Source organism: Antechinus flavipes, chromosome 2, assembly GCF_016432865.1.
Source record: "Antechinus flavipes isolate AdamAnt ecotype Samford, QLD, Australia chromosome 2, AdamAnt_v2, whole genome shotgun sequence".
In the NCBI taxonomy this organism is placed as follows: domain Eukaryota; kingdom Metazoa; phylum Chordata; class Mammalia; order Dasyuromorphia; family Dasyuridae; genus Antechinus; species Antechinus flavipes.
The window spans coordinates 191,685,887-191,707,047 of record NC_067399.1 but is presented as its reverse complement, the minus strand read 5'-3'; the positions used below and the strand labels follow the sequence as shown (position 1 = coordinate 191,707,047).

The following is a 21,161-nucleotide window of genomic DNA, read 5'->3' as shown; positions in this document are numbered from 1 at the left end:
TCCCATCTAGCTTCCTCTTTAGGCTAGTCTACTTAGCAGTCAATAAAGATTAAATTGTTCTAGAATTGAGAATTGTTCATATTGTTTCTCACAGTGAGGCAAGAGTGCTGCTCTTGGAGTCAGGAAGACTGAATTGAAATTTTGTCTCCATTACTAGCTGTATAACTTTTGGCAATCACTTAACTCCTATCTTAGTTTCCTCATTTCCAAAATGGTGATAATAATAGCACCTACCTCAAAAGGTTGTTGTGAGGACCAAATTGGAAAGTATTTCTAAAGCCTTTGTAAAAACTAGCTGTTGATAACTGACATTATGAGGTGTTTTGAGATCTGTGGGTTAAAGGCATTGTGGAATTTTTGAAGTATTTGAGTAAAACTATAATTCTTAGGTTATTGCACATGCATCATGGCCTCAACAATCAGAATCAACAATCCAGAAGAATGTGAATAAATGTACTTGAAAGAACATATATGATAACAATCTTGATCTTTATGACAAACAGAAATTAATAGCAATTGGAAATTTTTTCACTTTAAAAAAGATTATAAATATATCAATATATATTCTAAAATATAGAATATTTTAAAGAAGACTAAAATACTTGCCTAATACCAAATTAAGCTGAAAGAGCCCCTTTTTCTGATGCTTTGAGTAAAATTCTTTTTCCTGAAACTTGGTCTGAACCTTTGGACAGTACATTAACTGTCAAAGTTGTGAAAGGCTATCAGTCAGCTTAAAGCAAAGAATGTCTTTGGCAGCCCAGCTTACATCAATTCCTTTGGACATAGATCCAAAATTGAGAATAAGTAGGAATGACCTGATTTGTTTTGACTGAACCTGTTCTCCTTCCAAATCTTTCTGGGTCCATTTTGAGCTGTTGTGAAGCCCTAGAAAATCCCTATTCATAGAACAAGGGGGTCAGATGCCATTTTTATAATGCCACCGGTAAAATCTCCTCTCTGCTGCTGAGCCTCAGTAAAAGAAGGATTTTGCTTAAAAGTCTAGCAATACCTTCAATCACCTTGAATCAGCTTTTTTGCTGACTTATAGAAAATGTTTTTCATAAAACTATGACAGGTTATCAGAAAGAGAGCTGTGGTTCCTGCATATTTTTTTCTATTTAGGTTCATATAATATCAGAAAAAATCTATAGAAAAAGAATTTATTTCAATAGAACCATGCTTGTCTTTGTTTGACATTTTACATAGTAAATTATCAATGGCAGTTTTCTACTTGAAAATTCATTCATTTAATAAACCAAGAAAATATTTTACAAGTTTGTTTAAAATTAAAGTTTCAAATTTTTTAAAACAAGGAAAATTCTTTTAAAGTTCAGTATATTTACAAATGCTAATCAAAATTCATTTAAAGTTCTGATTTCTATAATCATATAAGACCAACATTTACTGGAACTGCTTTTAGATGTGTTGTTCAGTCATGTTCAAATTTTTGTGACCCCACTTGACTTTTTTTGGCAAAGATATCAAAGCGGTTTATCATTTCCTTTTCCTATTTATTTTACAGATGAGGAAACTGAGGCAAGCAAGGTTAAGTGTTTTGCCCAGAATCATACAGATTAGTAAGTATATGAGGTCAGATTTGACTTCAGAAAGAGGGGTCTTCTTGATTCCAGGTCAAACACTTTTAATCTAATGCACTACCTAGCTGATCCTACTTTCAGATAGAAACTGGATTATAACATGAAAACAAGGATACCACACACACACACACACACACACACACACACATACACTCACATATTTTCTTTCTTTTTTCTTTCTTTCTTTCTTTCTTTCTTTCTTTCTTTCTTTCTTTCTTTCTTTCTTTCTTTCTTTCTTTCTTTCTTTCTTTCTTTCTTTTTTTTTTTAAATCAGGGGCTTCTATGCTCCATCTCTTGACTGCAAGACTATAACATATGACTGTTAGAATAGTGGTCACTAAAAGTTGTACTTAAAATGTTCAGTGGTTTTATCATGGTAGCAGAAAGAATCCCATCCATATCTTAGTGTAATGCTGGAGAAACTGAGGCAAGATAGAGATTAGAAAGTTTTTAATATTTTATTTGGATTTCTGAGAGGGAGAGATTTTCTGAGACCAAAGGATCCATTTTGGTCCCAGGGCTGATGTCTCAAAGTATTCAGCAGCAGCAACAGCAGCAGCAGTATGGAATGTGAGATTCCAATGGTTTTTATATATGTGGCTCTAATGGATCAGAGTAGACAAAGGCAGGGGTGGAATCAGAACACTGAGAGCAGGAATTTCCAAGGATGGACCATCAATTCGGTTCTGAGAGGGTAGGGGATGAGGACCACAAATTCTTAACAATTGGGAGTTAAGGAAGTAGTCAAACTAGAACCAGGAAGTCTGGAGAGAGAGGCAGAGGGTGTCAATTAGGTATCTGAGATAGGATATCAGGAGTTTTATCTTTTGGAATATCAGAATGGCCAGATCTCCATAGCCCTAATTATCTCAGTTCTAATGGTCAGGAAGTGGGGTGGGGGGGAGGGGGTTGCAACCAGGGGGATTGAGGCAGAACAATTCAAGGTACTGAGGCATAACAGTTCAGGGAAATTGAGGCAGAACATTTAGGGAAGCTGAGGCAGAACAATTTAGGGAAATTGAGGCACAATATTAGTAGACAATTCTGAATTTCTATGTCTAAAAATTAATTCACCACCAGGAGGACGCCTGTAGGGGTAAGCATCTTTGAACAAGCCCATCATTAAAAAAAAAATAAAAGTAAGTGAAACATCATGATATACCTTGAACCTCAAGATTGCTTGTCTGTAAAATGGGGATAATAATTGTGGCAAAGTAGAAAGAACATTCAATTTGAAAGATGAGAACCTGGATTCCAATCCTGGTTCTGCTACTCACATCTAGTTTGACATTGGATAAGTGATTTATTTTTCCCTGACATCAGTTTCTTTATTTGTAAAATGAGAGAGTCCCTCTCTCACAGGTCCCTTCTAGCACTAGATCCAATGATTCTAATCTTGGACTCATAAGTAAAATGGGACTTTATAAAGACTGAATGAGATAGTACATCTTACCCTCTATGCAATTGTCAGCTCTTATTATTAATGGATGAACATGGGATGAATCTGTCTAGAAAGATGGATATGAGTTTCCTTCAAGTCACTCAGTAAACATTTAGTAAACATCTATCTGCTATGTGCCAGGCATTGTGCTGAGTAGCAATGTCAAGGACTTTGGGGAACACCACTGAATAGTTGTTGAAAACCTTAAACATTGTTTCCTAACATTTATTCTTTGCTTTCATGGAGAAGAAAGAGTGAGAAACAAAAATAAAGACAGAGAGAAAAACAAGAGATAGAGAGGGACAGACAGAGACAGAGACAGAACAAGGACTGTGTTAAGCAGGCTCTTAGTCTTTTATGGAAAGGAATCAAATATCTATGGAAAGCATAAAAAATTGTTTCTATTTATAGATAGAATAAAGTTTTTAGACTTGCCGAAGACTTAGAACTTAGATTCATTTGCAAATATTAATTGACATTGTAGGGATAAAGTGAAATATCTTTTTACAGCATATTTGTTTAATGCAAGTGAAGTAAGAATCTCCCTAAGGCATAGCTCAAAACTTCCCTGGACTGACTGATCAAGTAGCATTGATTTATTCTCTAGCTTTCATTAAAAAAAGAAAATCTCCATTATAGGGTGCCCAACATTAGCTGCCAGTGTGAAAATGAGGCCAGAGAGCTTTCTTTTCTGTATTGATCATCAAAAAGTGAGAAATATGAGCTTTGACTTGTTCATGCAATCCATACATAGCATTGGTATATTTTATCCCATTCTTTTTCTAAAATGTCTTTTAGTATTATCTGATTCTAAATAGAGCAAAACCACTTGGCAAAATAGTGTTTTGTACATAGTATATTCATAATTAATATTTGTTGAATAATTGGTGTCCAGTTTTGGCCTTCAAAAAAAACAAAAAACAAATGTGCTTTTACGTATTACTATTAAAGATGCTATTATCTAGAAGTGAGTCTATAATAGAAAGTTAATGAAATCAAGATATAAATCTTATCCTGGCCTTATTAATAAATAGCTTTGTGACCTTGGACAAATTACTTTCTTAGTCTCAGTTTTCCCATATATAAAATGAAGAGTTTGGGTAAAATAAACTCTATGGTCCCTTTCAACTCCGACATTACAATAATCAGTTTGGATGTGATATAGTGAAGAGAGTACTTTATTTAGCACTGGGAGGCCCAGGTTCAAATCTTCACTCTGCTACTTTATGGAATACATAAATTTTAGAAAGATAACTTGCTCTCTTTTGGTTTCAGATTCTCCATATAGAAAATGAAGGCTTTAGATTCGATTATCTCTAAGGGAAAAAAGTAGTAAGATATATCTATTTATATATTTATAAATGTATAATTAGTGGCTCCCTGTGAGATCTAGAAAAGCTGGGCTCAAGTCTTGTTTCTGACGCACAATGACCCAGTGTTAGCTCATTTAAACTTCTCAGTATCCTCAATGACTCAAAAACATCTACAAAGTCTCAAAGAAAATAAAGTTTGGACATGTCAACCAGACATACCTGGTCTCTAACTTGTGGGAGGATGTTGCTGAATAGAGCTGGCTATAGTGAAACACAAATATTCAGATGTTTAAAAAAAAACCCAAAACAGATAAATTAGGGCTGTGAGCCCTGACCATTAGCATTCCATAAGAGCAGATGGCTCATCTCAGATACTTAGCTGGCACCCTATATCTCACTTGTTCCAGACTTCCAGTCTCTAGCTTGACTACTTTCTTTACTCCCAATTTAATAGAATTTATAGTCCTCACCCCCAAAACTGTGTCTTCCCCCCTAAAATAATACTTTCGGAATAATATTTTCTATTCACAACTTTAATTTTCTAGTATAGATTTTAAGTATGGATTTCATTTCTTCTTTAAATGTTAGAGGTTTCATCAGCTATAATGCACACATAGAACATACATTTTTATGCTAATCTGATAATGTATTTTTCAGGACCTTACATATGTTTATATATAAAAACTGGCCAAATTATTTGAGGAGTAATTCAAAGTCACAGAAGAAATAAAATGTTATTATCTATAAAGCTTTTTTTTTTCTTTTGTAGCTTATAAAATTTCTTTGCTTTCCTGAATCATGAAAGATTTTTCGAAGGATTTTTGTTGTTGTTGTTGTTTACTATTTTACATAATCCTTTTTTATTCATACTTTCATTCATTTTATTCGACTGATAAAGTCATGGACTTTAAAAAATAAACAACCTTCTAGTAGATACAAAAATTTACACTGAGCATCTTTCCTGCTTTATTTTGACAAAGAGCTGAGTAATAAATTATTATTGATTAATTGATTGATGGAATTAGAAAATTTGCAACCCAACTTGAAAACACATTGGCTAGCTCATATGAAAGAGTATTCCAAATCACTATTGATCAGAGAAATGCAAATTAAGACGACTCTGAGATACCACTACACACCTGTCAGATTGGCTAAGATGATAAGAAAAAATAATGATGAATGTTGGAGGGGATGCGGGAAAACTGGGACACTGATTCATTGTTGGTGGAATTGTGAACGAATCCAACCATTCTGGAGAACAATCTGGAATTATACTCAAAAAGTTATCAAACTGTGCATACCCTTTGATCCAGCAGTGCTACTACTGGGCTTATACCCCAAAGAGATACTAAAGAAGGGAAAGGGGCCTGTATTTACCAAAATGTTTGTGGCAGCCCTGTTTGTAGTAGCTAGAAACTGGAAAATGAATGGAAGCCCATCAATTGGAGAATGGTTGGGTAAATTGTGGTATATGAATGTTATGGAATATTATTGTTCTGTAAGAAATGATCAGCAGGATGAATACAGAGAGGCTTGGAGAGACTTACATGAACTGATGCTAAGTGAAATGAGCAAAACCAGGAGATCATTATGTACTTCAACAACGATACTGTATGAGGATGTATTCTGATGAAAGTGGATTTCTTCAACAAAGAGATCTAACTCAGTTTCAATTGACCAATGATGGACAGAAGCAGCTACACCCAAAGAAAGAACACTGGGAAATGAATGTAAACTGCTTGCATTTTTGTTTTTCTTCCCCGGGTTATTTGTGCCTTCTGAATCCAATTCTTCCTGTGCAACAAGAGAACTGTTTGGTTCTGCACACATATATTGCATCTAGGATGTATTGTGACATATTTAACATGTATAGGACTGCTTGCCATCTGGGGGAGGGGGTGGAGGAAGGGAGGGGAAAAGTCAGAACAGAAGAGAGTGCAAGGGATAATGTTGTAAAGAAATTACCCAGGCATGGGTTCTGTCAATAAAAAGTTATAATTATTTAAAAAAAGAGAGCGAGAAAGAGAGAAAGAGAGAGAGAGAGAGAGAAAGAAAAGAAAATACATTGGCTATATGTGCACAGCACCAGGAAATCAGTTGCTTAAGAATTCATCCAGTTCAAATAAAAAAAAAAAATTAAGAAGAGCCAATTGAATGGTATCATGTGGACAAAACATTAAGATGAAAGAATCAGTTTTTGAATGAATTGGGCAGATGTTCAGCATTACAGACTAATTCAACTAGAGAAATTCATGCATGAGTTAACTCATTTGAATTCAACTGTAATCTACACTTCTGGGTCACTTTGTGATATCTTAAGTGTATTAATACAAAGGAAAGTTCAGTCTTTTATCTCCCTAATCTCCTTATCCCCTGAAATCAAGGGATAAAGTTTTGTTACTTTGCACCTGTGAGAGAATCCTTCTAGCTGGGGTTACATGCTCAATTTATCTTAAATAAAAGTTTTAAAAATCAGTTTTAAAAGTCTAATCAGAATTGAGCAGAACATCTTTCAAGGGTCCTATGAGATTTTGATTTTGAATGAATCATAGATGTTACTGTAAAAAATTGGCACTAGAAAAAATGACTTTGCTTTAATTTTTTTGAGAAGTGGGTAGAAGGGAGTTCTGTGTTGTTCTAATATTACTAAAAGGTAAAATCTGTCTTGAGGAAAAATTAAAAGGAAAATCATATCTTTTAAAGTTTGCTTAATCAACGTTGTTTAAAACAGTCCCAAAATGTTTGTTTTGTCAGACATACCCAAAGGACCATGAAAATGAAAAGCTAAAAGAGATTTTTTTTTTTTACAAATTTGTCCCATATAGAAAAAAATAATAAATATTTTTATTTTCTCATTTAAAAATCAATCAAAAAACAAATTAGAAAGCATTTGTTTAGCATTAACTGTGTGCTAGCACTAAGCCTTGGGAATACAAAGAAAGGAAAACCCAAAACAAACAAATAAAAAACAAGAGAATGAAATCTCTTTTGGAAATGTAGATTTTGAGATGTCTGTGGTCCACTGAAATATTCAAAAAACAGTTGTTAATCTATGTCTCTATGGTGTTCAGGAGAGAGGTTAAAGCTGAGTACATAAATCTAGGAAACATCTAATAAGAGATGACAATCAGTTCCATCAGTTCCTCAATTACTGATGAGATCACTAAGTGAGATAGTATAGAGTTCTGTCCTTAGCCTGTAAGGTGCACCCACAATTAGTGGTTATGACTTGGATAAAGAAGCAGCAGGCACAAAGTGTGTGTGCGCACATACATGCGCGCGCACACACACACACACAAATTAAAAAGAATAAAGAGAAATGAGAGAATACAGTCATGGAAACATAGAGAAGGTGATAAACAGCGTCAAATGCTACAGAAGAATAAACAATGATAGAGATCAAGGAAAATATATTTGGCAACTTAGAAATAATTAGTCACTTGAGAGAGCAGTCTCACCTGAATAATGAGATTGGAAGCCTGAGTAAAGGTTTAAAAGAGAGTTAGAGAAGAATAAGTAAATATCTAGTACATGTGACTTTCTCAAGTTTAGTTGAGAAGAAGTAGAGCATAGTATAGAGAATAGATCAAGTCAAGACATGGTTATATCTATAAGTAGCAGAAAAAACAACAGAATAGGAGAAATTAAAGAGAATGGGAATTATAGTGAGGGCAGTCTGCTAGAAAGATGAGCAAAAACAATATCAAGACTGTTGGTAGAGGTATGCCTTGGGAAGAAGGACCACCTCTATTCTAAAACTGTAGTGAGGAACAGATAGTGAGGGGAATTGTTTGAGTTATGTGAAATGAAGAAGGGAGGGAAGATAAAGAAAAGGAGAGAAAAAAAGAGAGGAAAAAGAGGGGGGTGAAATTCAGCAAATAGCTTCAACTTTTTCATATAAGAAAAAACTCAGCAGAAAGTTTGGGAGGAAGGAAAGCTATGGATGAATTGCTTGAGAAAAAGGAGAAAGTTTGGAACAGTTTCTACATGGAAAGTAGGATAGTAGATAAACTGGGGAGAAGTACAATTGCCTTATAATGAGGGCTCATTTGAAATTATATGCCATCAATGAGTGGATTCAATTTGTATGTTTTTATTTCATCCAGTTCCATTAGTAATATAAATAGGAACAAAGAGAGTAAACAGTAAAAATAATCCAGTGTTAGGATTTGTCAAAAACAGATCCTTTGATCCAAGAACAAGAGAGTGGAAAAGTTAAAGAGAGAAAAATATAATGTCGAGTTGACCTGTTCACCTTAGGATTGAAATAGGAAAGAGGAGAACATAGTACACGAAAAGGTGAGGGCCTCAGGAAGAACTAGGAGGTGCAAGTAACAGAGATCATGATGAATATAAAGAAAAGAGAAGAGATCCTAAAGTCTAAATAAATATTGTTTATGAAAGATTATAATTTATTGAAGGAATTTTTGAACTCATGAACATGGAAATGGAACAATTTTAGATGATTTATCAAGAGTATGATCATATTTTATGTAGCTGAGGTAAAGTGAAGGGAAGATCATGAAAAGTGACTAGATTGAGGAACTGAAAGTTAGAATGAGAGATCACACACATATATGTATATAAACACATAGACATATATGTATATATATATATATATATATATAAATATATATACATGTATATACATATATACACTGTTTCTCTCTTTATAATTCCCTAATATAAGGACTTCATGGGATGAAGAGAAATATTGTGAAATAGACACTGATCTATTTGAGTAAAGAAGAAAATTATAGAGATTTATAGATAAAGAACAGTAAGGACCAAATTGGATGAAAAATATAGATAATTTGGAACTTAAAGGAGAAGTTACTGAGTAATGATGGAAGAGCTTAGCTTAGATTTGGCAACGGAGAACAAAGAAAATTCCAAGTCCCAAATTAGGTTATGAGTGAAAGTGTAGTCAACAATAGAAAGATTAGCAAGGGAAGTATCATCTGAAGGGATTCAAATGTCAGTGACTGCCATAAAATAGAGAGAGTAAGTTTGTTCATTTTGGAGCCAGTGTTATAGAAGTTATAGTAGAATGGGTATAATGATTTAAAGTATGACACTGAGGAAGGAGGGTCAGGGTGAGATGGATAGGAGCCAGGCTTTTGGTGATGAATAAAAGAGTTTGTGCATTTGCAAAAGCAGGGTTTCAGAACATGAAATGGAGAATATATAAGGATAGATGTAATAAGTGTTTCTGGTCTATCATTTGGCTGGCTTCTGTATATGGCAGTTTAAGAAGTCCCTGGGCCTGGGCCTATCTCAAGGTCTCAAGTTCTTAATTCGACAACTAGAGCAGGCCCTAGATTTTTATATTCTTGTCAAGGTTAATTTTAATATTTTAAATCCATGTATTAATTATGGATTTTTAAATTTTTCTTCATTGAAAATATTTGAATCTAAAATAGTCTAGCATGGTAGAAAGAATACTTGATTTAGAAACTGTAGATTCAAATTTCCACTCTGGAACTTACTATTTGCATGACTGTGGGCCAGTCACTTGAGTTTCTCTGAGTTTCAGTTTCCTCTTCTGTGACATGAGTATGATATACTTCAGATGTTTACCTTGCAGGGTCATTGTTTTCACTAGAGTTGAAATCATTAATGTGTCTTTCATATTAATCTTATCCAAGTTTTATATAATTATATAATAAGTTGAAAACTTTCATTCAAAAGCAGAATTTCCAAAGACTTTCTTATCCAGCTTATACCTAAAATCATGAATCCTTTCTGCAGCATCTCTGACATGGAAACCTCCAGACTCTGCTTATTTGTAGATCTCCAGTGAGGGAAAACCCACTATATCCTGAAGCAGCTTCATTCACATTTGGATCATTCTAACTGCAAAAATGTTTTTTTATACATTAATGCTAAATTCTTTTTTTTTTTTGGTAATTTTTACTTGTGCTATCCTATGGAGCCAAATGGAATACTTTTAGTTCTTTTTCTTGATGAAATACTTGAAGAAAACTATCTTCAAGAAATACTTGAAGAAAAATAGAAAACTATTTATATTATATATAAATATAATTATATTATATTTATATATAATATAAATCTCTCTTGAAGAACTATCCATTCCCCTTCCTAATTCCTCAAGTATCTTCTCTAAGTGAAACAATTTGAGTTTCACAAATGGTTCATCTTCTAGTCTCTATTTCCTGACTCTTTTAAATCTAACACTTTCCATAAATTGGTATGGACTCATTCTATCACTTTCCCAGTCTTTTCCTTAGCATATAGTGGGTGCTCCATAAATGCTAGTTGATTGACTGATTTCCCCTTGACTTTGTCTATGTACTGTTGCAAACATCACTACCTTCTAAATAATGTTTCTGCCTGAGTTATCCACATTAATATATCCAGTGACCAAATAATAGGGGTCAAAGGTATAAAGGGAGATAAAGGATAAAGAGAAAGCAATAAGTATTTATGTAGCATTTGTGTGTCAGGCACTGTGCTAAGTGTTTTATAATATTTTCTCAATTGATCTTCACAACTATCCTGAGAGAAAAGTGCCATTATAACCCCCATTTTATAGCTGAGAAAACTAAGTCAGACAGAGGTTAAGTGACTTGCCCAGGATCATACTGTTATAAGTGTCTGATACAGGATTTGCATTCAGGTCTTCTTGATTCCAGGACCTGATGCTATTGCTGCTGTTAAATATATGGTGATTAAGTCAATTATGTCTTTATTCCTTTATTGTGTGTCAATTTTCTATGGTCTCATTCGGATGGACATCTAACTTTGCTAACAATAAATTCCTCACCCCTCCAGCTTCTACTTCCTTACACAAAATCTTATTTTGGGACTCTGAAACTGGAGAGTTGGAAGGGACTTTTGAGATAAACCCTTATATCTAACAGAATCATTCAATGTATTTGAAAAGTAAGGATATTTTGCTTGCAAATTTCTCATAAACAGAAACACAATCTCTAGCTACAACTCATTCCATTTTTTGTATACCTCTAATTAGTCAAGTAGTTTTTCCTTTCTTTAAATCCAAATTTGCCTCTACAACTTCCAACAACTGTTCCTTATCTGGTCCTCTGGGGAGAAACAGAACAAGTGTAATTTCATTCTTGAAACAATTCTTTAAATACTTGAAAATAGCTCCCAACTCTTTTTTCAAGAGTAATGATCTCCATTTACTATAAATGTTCTTCATCTTGACACCCTCTATTATTTTGTTTTCTCCATTGTGGACTCTCTCCAGTTTATCCCTTTCTTAAAGTGCAAGACTGATGATTTCATTTAAGGTGTAAAAGTGATCCTAGGTTTTCAAACAGTAAGCCAGCAGTTAACAAGCATTGGTAGGTTCTACAATGCTGGAAAGACTTTGAATATGAGTTATGGTGATAAATTGTGTGTCTATCATTTAAAGATCCAATTAATTGTCTCCCAGCTGCTGCTGATTTTTAAAGTGCTACAGATTCATGAAACCTCTTCTAACACATAAACAGATTGCGATATACATTGATGAGAGGATCACCATCACAGTGATAATGATAGATCCTCCAGGTTTTGTGGTATGTTAGTCTGAGATTGTATTATTGCAAAAATTTCTGATATGACTGAAAAATTCAGTGAGACAGCGTTAAGAACCACATCTAAGTGTGAAAGCCAGAAAGCTTGTAAAGAGTTTAAGGGGATTGTACCATAAAGGGGTGGGTTGGTTCTCCCAAAGCCCCACAGCTATGAATCATAACACACTTGAAGGAATTGCAAATCAGCTTTTCCTTATGCAGATGTTTCTTGTGAATTACGAAATAAATGTGAGGCAAGGGGGAAGAGAAGAGAGGTCAGAGAATACAACTGCCTCTCAGCCTTCTTGTATTGTTATCATCCTCTTACATGAAGGGATTTATTCTGCTGGTCAGAATTAGATTCCCAGCAGCCACTAGCAGGTGGCTCCCATAACAACATAGTGTAGCTTCTTGAGCATGAACTTACTCGATTCTTTCAATGGCCCTATGAAGATATCTATGTCAGATAAGTGAATCTTAAGAAAGTGATATTCTGAAGATGCCATTCATTGACTTTAGCAAGTTGTCAGTGGAATTCATGATATTTAAAAAATAAGTGGTAAAAAAGCCTGATTTAGATCAATTGATTAATTAACAAGCATTTACTATACATCTATTACATGTGAGTTTCCCAACTGAGTCTAGGGTGCTAGGGTGCTAAAAGAGGAATTAAGGATGGGAGAAATCTTGCTGAATATTTTTCATGTGTATATGCACATGTCCAGGACTCTGATATCTACTAATTGTATAGCCATGAGCAAGACCTTTTATTCCTCTGACCCCTGTATCTTTATCCATAAAATTAGGATAACAATAGTTACTACAGATCTCATTTGTGGAGAAGAAAGAAGTTTGAAGATTTAAAAAGTTTTATAAAATGTGAGTTGTTTACTTATCTTTGTTGTATTTATCATTGAGTAGAAAGAAGAGCTAACCATAAAAATGTTTGCCTTTTTAGAATACTCCAGAGTTTTGTATTATTAGTATTTTACACAATGCAAACTTCTTGAGAAATTGATACAACAAAATTTGTTCCATAAAAAACGTAAGAAGAGTCCTGGGCTCTGACAAGTGATGATAGGTCTTCTGGTTGAGCTACTTCCCGAAGAATGCTTAGTCTGTGCTCCAGACACTTCCAGGAAAATGTGTATTCAGGCCAGAGAGAGTTGGCGATTTAGAACAGCAATACCTTGGTCCCCACAACAGAAGCAGGAAGAAGAGGCATCAAACAGAAATGGTCCCTGAAATTGGAAGAGCCAACTATTCAATAAATCTAAAAAAGGAGTCATTCCACTCTTTAGCATTCTTTCTTCTCTGATTATTTGTAACAACTAATATATGTCTCTTTCTCTGAGACTTCTCATGGGGGGTGGAATTTCCCCCACTTCACCAGGAATTATTATTGATTCAAACTTGAGTGAAGATTAAATGAGTCTGAGTCAAAGGCTGCTGCTTCTGCTATCACTGAGTATAGGTATCTCTAGAGAGATATTTTTATGAGGAGATTCTTGAGAGTCTGAGAGTTTCTGAGTTACTCATTTCATTCCATTTATACTTTGAGAGCTCCTCCCAATAGCCACTGAAGTACTTCTTGGGGAAGACAGACAGTGAAAGGTTAAATTCAGTCTCTTACCATGAAATAGCCTGAAGACATATGCCTGGGACTACATTGGACTTATGATTAGAAGGTACAGAGTTGAAGTGAAGGTGAAATATAGATTTAGCAGCCACAAAATGTTTCATATTTATATGTTTTAAATATCAATTTGTTAAGAATGTACAATAGTAATTGTCATTATTTCATATTTAATACTTTGTCAATATTTGTGAATCTTTTTGTGTTTTTTAACATTTGTGTGTGTGTGTATGTATGTGTGCAAAGAATAACTGTCCTATTCCTGATCTTCATTGCATATTGAATACCTTTTTATTCTCTTTTGAAGAGATCCTTGACATGAGTCAATTATAACTTTAAGTAATTTTTCCTGAGAGCAAGAAAGAATCCAACAGTTTTAGGGAGGAAAAAAGACTGATATTTTAGGGATGTGGAGCCAGTTCACACCCTTTTTGGGGAGATAATTATTAAAATTTTAATGTAAGCATTTATATCCCTGAAATAAGAGTACAAAACAGGGCACAATTTCTTGTTTTGCTAATTGTCTAGATTTAAGAAAGTGGACGATACAAATTAAAAAAAAAAGACTATTTAATTTTGGAAGAGCTGGTTGTTAAACACTGACCAGCATGATCCTATTTACCCCTCTTTTTAGGGATCAGGCTATTCCAGGACTGAGTATAATTCACACATATGCATCCAGAGTTGAGAGGGATGTTTAGAAAGGCCAGTTCTCTGTTGTTATTAGTATCCTCCTGAGGCCAGAGCAGAGACTATAAAGGGAGGGAATGGACTGGCTCAGTAGTATTGTGCTGTAACAATGAAATACACTTCAAAGTTATTAAAATAATAGGCATTTAAAAGATGGATGGCTCAATGGAGCTTTCAGAGTAAGAAATGCACTGGGATCATTTAAAATGACTCTTAATGCTTTTACCTTCTAACTGTAGACATTATCTTCATTAGCATTGTGCCTAGCTTGGCCTGGAATATCTGACATCTTAGCCTACTGCTAGCATTCCCCTCCTTTTTAGAAGTTTTCTTACTTAAACTAAATTCCATTCCTTGGTATCAGACATCTTTCATGAAATGTGATGATGTCTAACCTGAGCTTTCTTAAATTTAAATTCTTTTTTCCCCCTTTAGCAAAACTTAATCATTACTGCTACTACTAGATTGAGGGGAAAATGATCTACATTGTGGGAATTTTCTTACCCAAGTCTAAAATAGACCTTTATTTCCTATACATACCCCAGTTGAAACTCTCAGAAATGTCAATAAAATGTTTGCCTATTGATCATATAAACTATAGTATCTAGAGCATTCCAGAGCTTTCCTCTCTGAATTTATCATTTGTATCTATCTATCTATCTATCTATTCTTGTTCACCCCTCTTTTTAGGGATCATGCTATCTATCCATCTATCTATCCATCTCTCTATTTTGACATAGATATGTAGATACATATAAGCATATAGATATAAAAAACTTGTCTCCATAAAGACTTTCCTGACTTTTCCAAATAGAAAGAATCTTTTTTTCCCCCTCTACTCTAGGAGTGACTTGCATTCTATTATAAGGAGATCATATTCTAATGATTTGCTTCAAATTTTTCTGGGTGTATGTTTTATTTCCTCTATGTGACACAATCAGATGGCACAGTGAATAGAATGCTAGTCAGGATGACCTGAGTTCAAATTCTGTCTCAGACACTAGTTGGAGCCTCCAAAATTCAAAATTAATAAGAAACATTTTTTCTAGGTCACTTAATCTTTCTTGATTTTTGTTTTTCCAGTTGTAAAAAAGAACAAATGATAGTACCTATTTTATAGGTTTGTTGTGAGGACCAAATGATATAGTATTTGTATAATAATAATACTATTATTATTCTTATTAATTCCTTTTGTAAGTTCTTTAAGGAAAATCTTTAAAGGCAGAAAACTATGTTTTAATTATCTTTGTTTCCCCTAAGCACCTAGATTTTGTTTTTCATAAACACTTGATAGCAAAAATAACAACAGCATTTATATAGTGTTTATTATGTGCCAGAAACTGTGCTAAGCACTTTTCAGATTCTATCTCAAACGAAGCACACAACAACCCTGAATAACAAATGCTATTTTTATTCTCATTTTATAGATGAGGAAACTTAGGCAAAGATGAAAGGATGACATCACTAGAAAGGTATAAGACCTGATTTGAAATCAAGTCTTCCTGATTTCTGATCCAATAGGCTATCCACTAAGCCATCTTGTTCTGTGTTGATTTGATATGTATTTAGTGAATTAATGGATATAATGTTGAATGTCTAAATATAATGTTACTTTTTGTATTCATCATATGGACCAATTATGTGTACCTAAGGTAGAAGAATGCTTTTCTTTCTTACAAGATTTTAAATGGAATATTTCAAGCTTAATTAATTAGCCTCATTTTAAAAATCATTTTATTTTATCGCACCATATTATAGAATAAATGTGACTTTGGATTTCTGAAGGTTACACTAAGGGAAGCATATGTTCTAGTAAGTCCCACTGAATTAGAAAGCTTTTTTTTTTCTTAGAATAATAGAAACATTTATATAACAACATAACACCCAGTATGTGTCAGGCAGCATACTAAGCATTTTATAAATAACATCTCATTTGATCATCACATTAACTTTTCATGTTGTTGTTCTTCAATCATTTGGAGTCTTTATGATCCTATTTGAGATATACTTGACAAAGACACTAAAATGTTTGCCATTTTCTTCTCCAGTTCATTTTACAGATAAGGAACTGAGGCCAATGGGGTTAAGTTTTATTCAGGGTCACAAAGCTAGTATCTATCTGAGGCCATATTCGAAAACATAAAGATGAGTCTTCCTGATTCCAAGCTACATTGTATTGTATTGCATTATATTATATCATATTACATTATATTACACTATATTATATATTTTGTTATATCATATTATATTTTAGTTATATATATATATGCTGCCCAAATAATCTTTTAAGATAAATGCTGTTATTATCTCCATTTTACAGTTGAGAAAACTAAAATAAATAGATGTTGACTTGCCCAGGGTGGAAGCACTCCTTTTAATTTGGAAAAAATTAAAACAGGGTCATATAACTTATGAGTATCTCAGGTTGGATTTGAACTCAAGTTGAATAAAAGGCTAATGACAAAGCCTAGGCTACCTACTTAAATTTGGAGAAGCTCATCACTAGGACTGCCACAAGAAAACATTGTAATTTTTAATTTTTTTGCCACTGTGTCTTTCAAAGGGCATCAGTCAAATCATAGAGATGTTATAGTCTTATTTTGAACTAACCAAATAATGACTTCTTGGGTGTTGAAAAACCTACATCACATTTTCTAAGATTTGTTTAAAATTTGTTTTTCAAAAAAAAAAAGAATAAATCCAAATATGATTTTTGTTTTGGGATAAAAATTAGAAATTTGAAAAAAATTATGGGAAAACAATATTCTGCTTTCATTTTTCTAGGCCTGTGAATATTTTAAGGTTAATATTAATGGAAAATTTGGGTTAAAAAAAAGAGAATAACTAGCCATGTAGTTAAAACTTCTCTGGCACTGTATCAGCATTATTTCCTCTACTATATCTTATTTTAAGATGTTAGCTGTATAAAATATAATATTTCAGTAGGAATATTTGAAATCATGAATGTGTTTTGGGGATTTTTTAAATGAAAGTACTATTAAAATAATATATTAATTAGAAATATTCCTGCTCCACTAAAAAACATTTCTCTTCTTTCCTCAGTATGAGATATATAGGAAAGAGATTCATGAATCTACTGCATTGTTGTAAACATGATTTATCTTAGCCTACTGTTTATTTTTTTCCTACTATTACTCATCTACATCTTGATGACAAAAGCCTGAGATTTGATAGCTGAGAGCTCTTGCACTGCCTATGTTTTATTGGTTTTGCGATATGTGCATGGTGTTCTTAGAAATGTCATTGTGTTTTCCTGCAAGTAAAATACAACTGACTCCATTAAAGTGCTTTTTAATTAAAAAACAAAACAAACCAAATCAACCAAAAATAACTAAGCAGAACAAACAAAAACATGGGAAAGATTTTTTTCTTTTGAGAAGAAAAATATTGGAAAAAAATATTGTGAAGAACCTACATTGTAGGAATTATACTTCAATGTCTCATCTCCCTCACATCATCTCTCATAAAAGCAAGACCAGAAGACCATGCCAGTCTCTCCCCTTTTAAGAGAAAATAAAACAGTGGAACCCCAGTCTCTCCATTAATATTATTAATGAATCTTCTCAACAGGGGCAGTCAAGTCCTTAGTGTTCCATATTTCTTATAAAAATGATAGTAGAAATGTTATAGATCACTTTACTTGGGAATTCTGATTTATGTTACATATAACAAGCTGATTGCCCTGAACAAATATGTTCTAAATTGTCAAGTTTAACAAGTATGACCCAAATTTGGAAACTAGTTACATATTTTATTGGTATCACAACTATAGGCTCATTATAAAATCACACAAAGTTGCAATATTGTTCAGGAAAGAATTAATGTCTTAAGAAAATAATTTAATTTTCAGTCATCACTTGACAGGAACAATTTTCAGTTGCTATACATGTATCTTCTTGCAACACTCTGGCTGTCTATAAACATGGGATCTATCGATGCCACTTTTGCAGCAATAAAGGAGTGTATGCAATGTAAAATAGCTGTCAGGTCCTGGAATTCAAGTTCCTATAAGAAAAAGAATAAATATACTCATTATTAGAATATAAGAGAAACAACAACAACAATAACAACAACAACAAAATCAAACAAATAAAACCGATCCAATAAACCAAGAACCTATTGTAAAACTTTAGGTGTCCTTAAAAGTTATGTCCATGTTCCTGGGGGAGAGAAACAGTTTTGCTAATAGGAAGTAGAAAACACTGAAAAATGGAAACCATCAAAATAACTATCATTTCTTGGAATCTATGTTTTAGCAATATGTTTACTAAGCAGAACTCTGATGCTGGAACTTAGGTGCCAGAGAAATAGAGTTTACACCAATCTAACAACCATTTAGGTAGCACTTGAAGGTTTGAAAAGCATTTTGTATATATGATTTCATTCGATCCTCACATGGAGCTTGTGAATTGCAAAGTTGAGTGTCTTACCCAGGTTCAGTAGGTGTTTAAAGGAGAAATTTGAAGGGGAGTTCTTTTGATTCCAACTTCGCCTGTTGTCATCCACTGTTGTCATCTTGATGCCAAAAGTTATTTTTGATGTCTTGCTTTGTAATTTGATAAATGCTAGATTTTAATATGGAGCGATTCTATGTAACAACTGTAAATACTCATAAAGCACCTAGGAGGGTTCTGGTACTGTGCTATGTGCTAAGTGTAGAAAGAAAAAAATTGAATCAATTCCTATCCTTTGGGAGCTTATGTTCTACATATCTTTAGCTCCTGTATCCCTCAAGTTACCATGCTCCTTAAATCTTATTGTAATTACTATATGAGGATCAATTCTGATAGAAGTGGCTATCTTCAGCAATGAGAGGATCCAGTTCAGTTCCAATAGATCAGTGATGAACAGAACCAGCTACACCCAGCGAAAGAACACTGAGAAATGAATGTGGACTATTTCCCTTTCTGTTTTTCTTCCCAGATTATTTTAACCTTTCTAAATCTGATTTTTCTTGTGCAGCAAGAGAACTGTATAAATATGTACACATACATTATATTTAAGACATACTTTAACATGTTTAACTGTCTGCCATCTAGGGGAGGAGGTGGAGAGGAGGGGAAAAATTGGAACAGAAGTGATTGTAAGAGTCAATGTTGAAAAATTATCCACGCATATGTTCTGTCAATAAAAAGCTGTAATAATAATAATAAAAATCTTATAGTAGTGAAAATGTCATTAAAATAGTCACTTTCATGGAAAAGAATTTTTGTAATGGTGATATGATAAGAAATTGGCCTCTGTCCTTTTACTTCAATAAGCATTAAGTTTATGACTTGCATTGCAAAGTGGAAAATGAAAGAATGACTAAGACATCATTCCTGTCTTCAGGAAATTTAGAACTTTTGCAACTATTTATGATGTCATTTTCAATTGCATATTTTTTAGTTATTTACAAAACACTTTCTTCATAGGTATCTATATTCAAACCTCACTTCTGAGACTTATTTTGTATACATACATACCACACACACACACACACACACACACACACACACACACACATACACATACACATAAAACCTTGGAAAAGTCAACTAAACTCCTGAACTTAATTTTCTCATCTACAAAATGATGAGGATGTTGAATTAGTTGGCCTCTTTCATCTTTCATCTTTATGAAAGCTCTGAATCCTTCACAAAGGTAGTGCTTTATATATATTAGACATCTTCAATTCAGGTCCACAATGGAACACAAACCCTTCTTTAAACCCTCTTCTCCTCCCATCCCTATTACTATAAAGGACAACACTAATGTCCCAGTGGTCTCCAGCTTACAACCTAGGAGTCATCTGGACTCCTCCTTATCTGTCATCCCCCATATCTAACCTTTGCTAATAGTTTTCACATTTGCCAACTCTCTTAAATATTCCCCTTTTCTCTCCTCCGGCACTGCCACTACTTTAGTGCAGACCTTCATTTCCTAATAATACCTGGACTATTGTAATAAATTACTTGTGGGTCAGTCTTCCTCAAGTCTGTCACAGTCCATCTTCTATTAAGCCATTAAAGTGATTTTCAAAAAGTGGAGGTCTGACTATGTCACTATACTACTCAATAAATTCCAGGGGTTCCCTATTTTGCCTCCAGAATAAAATACAAAAATATTCTCTTGATATTTAAAAGCTTTTTACATTGTTGTCTCATCCTACTTTTCCAGTCTTCTTAAACCTTACTTTTACCAGGTAATCTGACCCAATGATATTAACCTCCTGGCGGTTCCATAAGCAAGATATTCCACCTCTGGCTTCTGGGAATTCTATCTGGCTCATGCCTGGAATGATCTCTCACCCCTGCTCTCCCTACTTATCTTTCTGGTTTCTTTCTTTTACTTAACGAAAACCTTTCTTTTTTTTTTTTTAAATAACTTTTTATTGATAGAACCCATGCCAGGGTAATTTTTTACAGCATTATCCCTTGCACTCACTTCTGTTCTGATTTTTCCCCTCCCTCCCTCCACCCCCTCTCCAAGATGGCAAGCAGTCCTTTACATGTTGATGGGTTATAGTATATCCTAGATACAATATATGTGTGCAGAACTGAACTGTTGCACAGGGAGAATTGGATTCAGAAGGTATAAATAACCTGGAAAGAAAAACAAAAATGCAAGCAGTTTATATTCATTTCCCAGCCTTCTTTCTTTGGGTATAGCTGCTTCTGTCCATCCTTGATCAATTGAACTGAATTAGCTCTCTTTATTGAAGAGATCCACTTCCATCAGAATACATCCTCATACAGTATCGTTGTTGAGGTATATCATGATCTCCTGGTTCTGCTCATTTCACTTAGCATCAGTTCATGTAAGTCTCGCCAGTCCTCTCTGTATTCATCCTGTTGGTCATTTCTTACAGAACAATAATATTCCATAACGTTCATATACCACAATTTACTCAACCATTCTCCAATTGATGGACAT

General features: G+C 33.8%; 1 protein-coding gene across 2 annotated transcripts in view; it reads right to left on the bottom strand.

Moving 5' to 3' along the window:
• Positions 1–17,013: 17,013 nt before the first annotated feature.
• The window catches only part of SNTG2 (syntrophin gamma 2), a 640,226-nt gene continuing 636,078 nt past the window's right edge, over positions 17,014–21,161 (bottom strand). For both annotated transcript variants that reach the window (XM_051976027.1, XM_051976028.1), the window contains one exon: positions 17,014–18,251. In XM_051976027.1, coding sequence (XP_051831987.1) covers positions 18,120–18,251 — 132 coding nt within the window. In that variant the 3' untranslated portion in view covers positions 17,014–18,119. The remainder of the gene's footprint in view (positions 18,252–21,161) is intronic.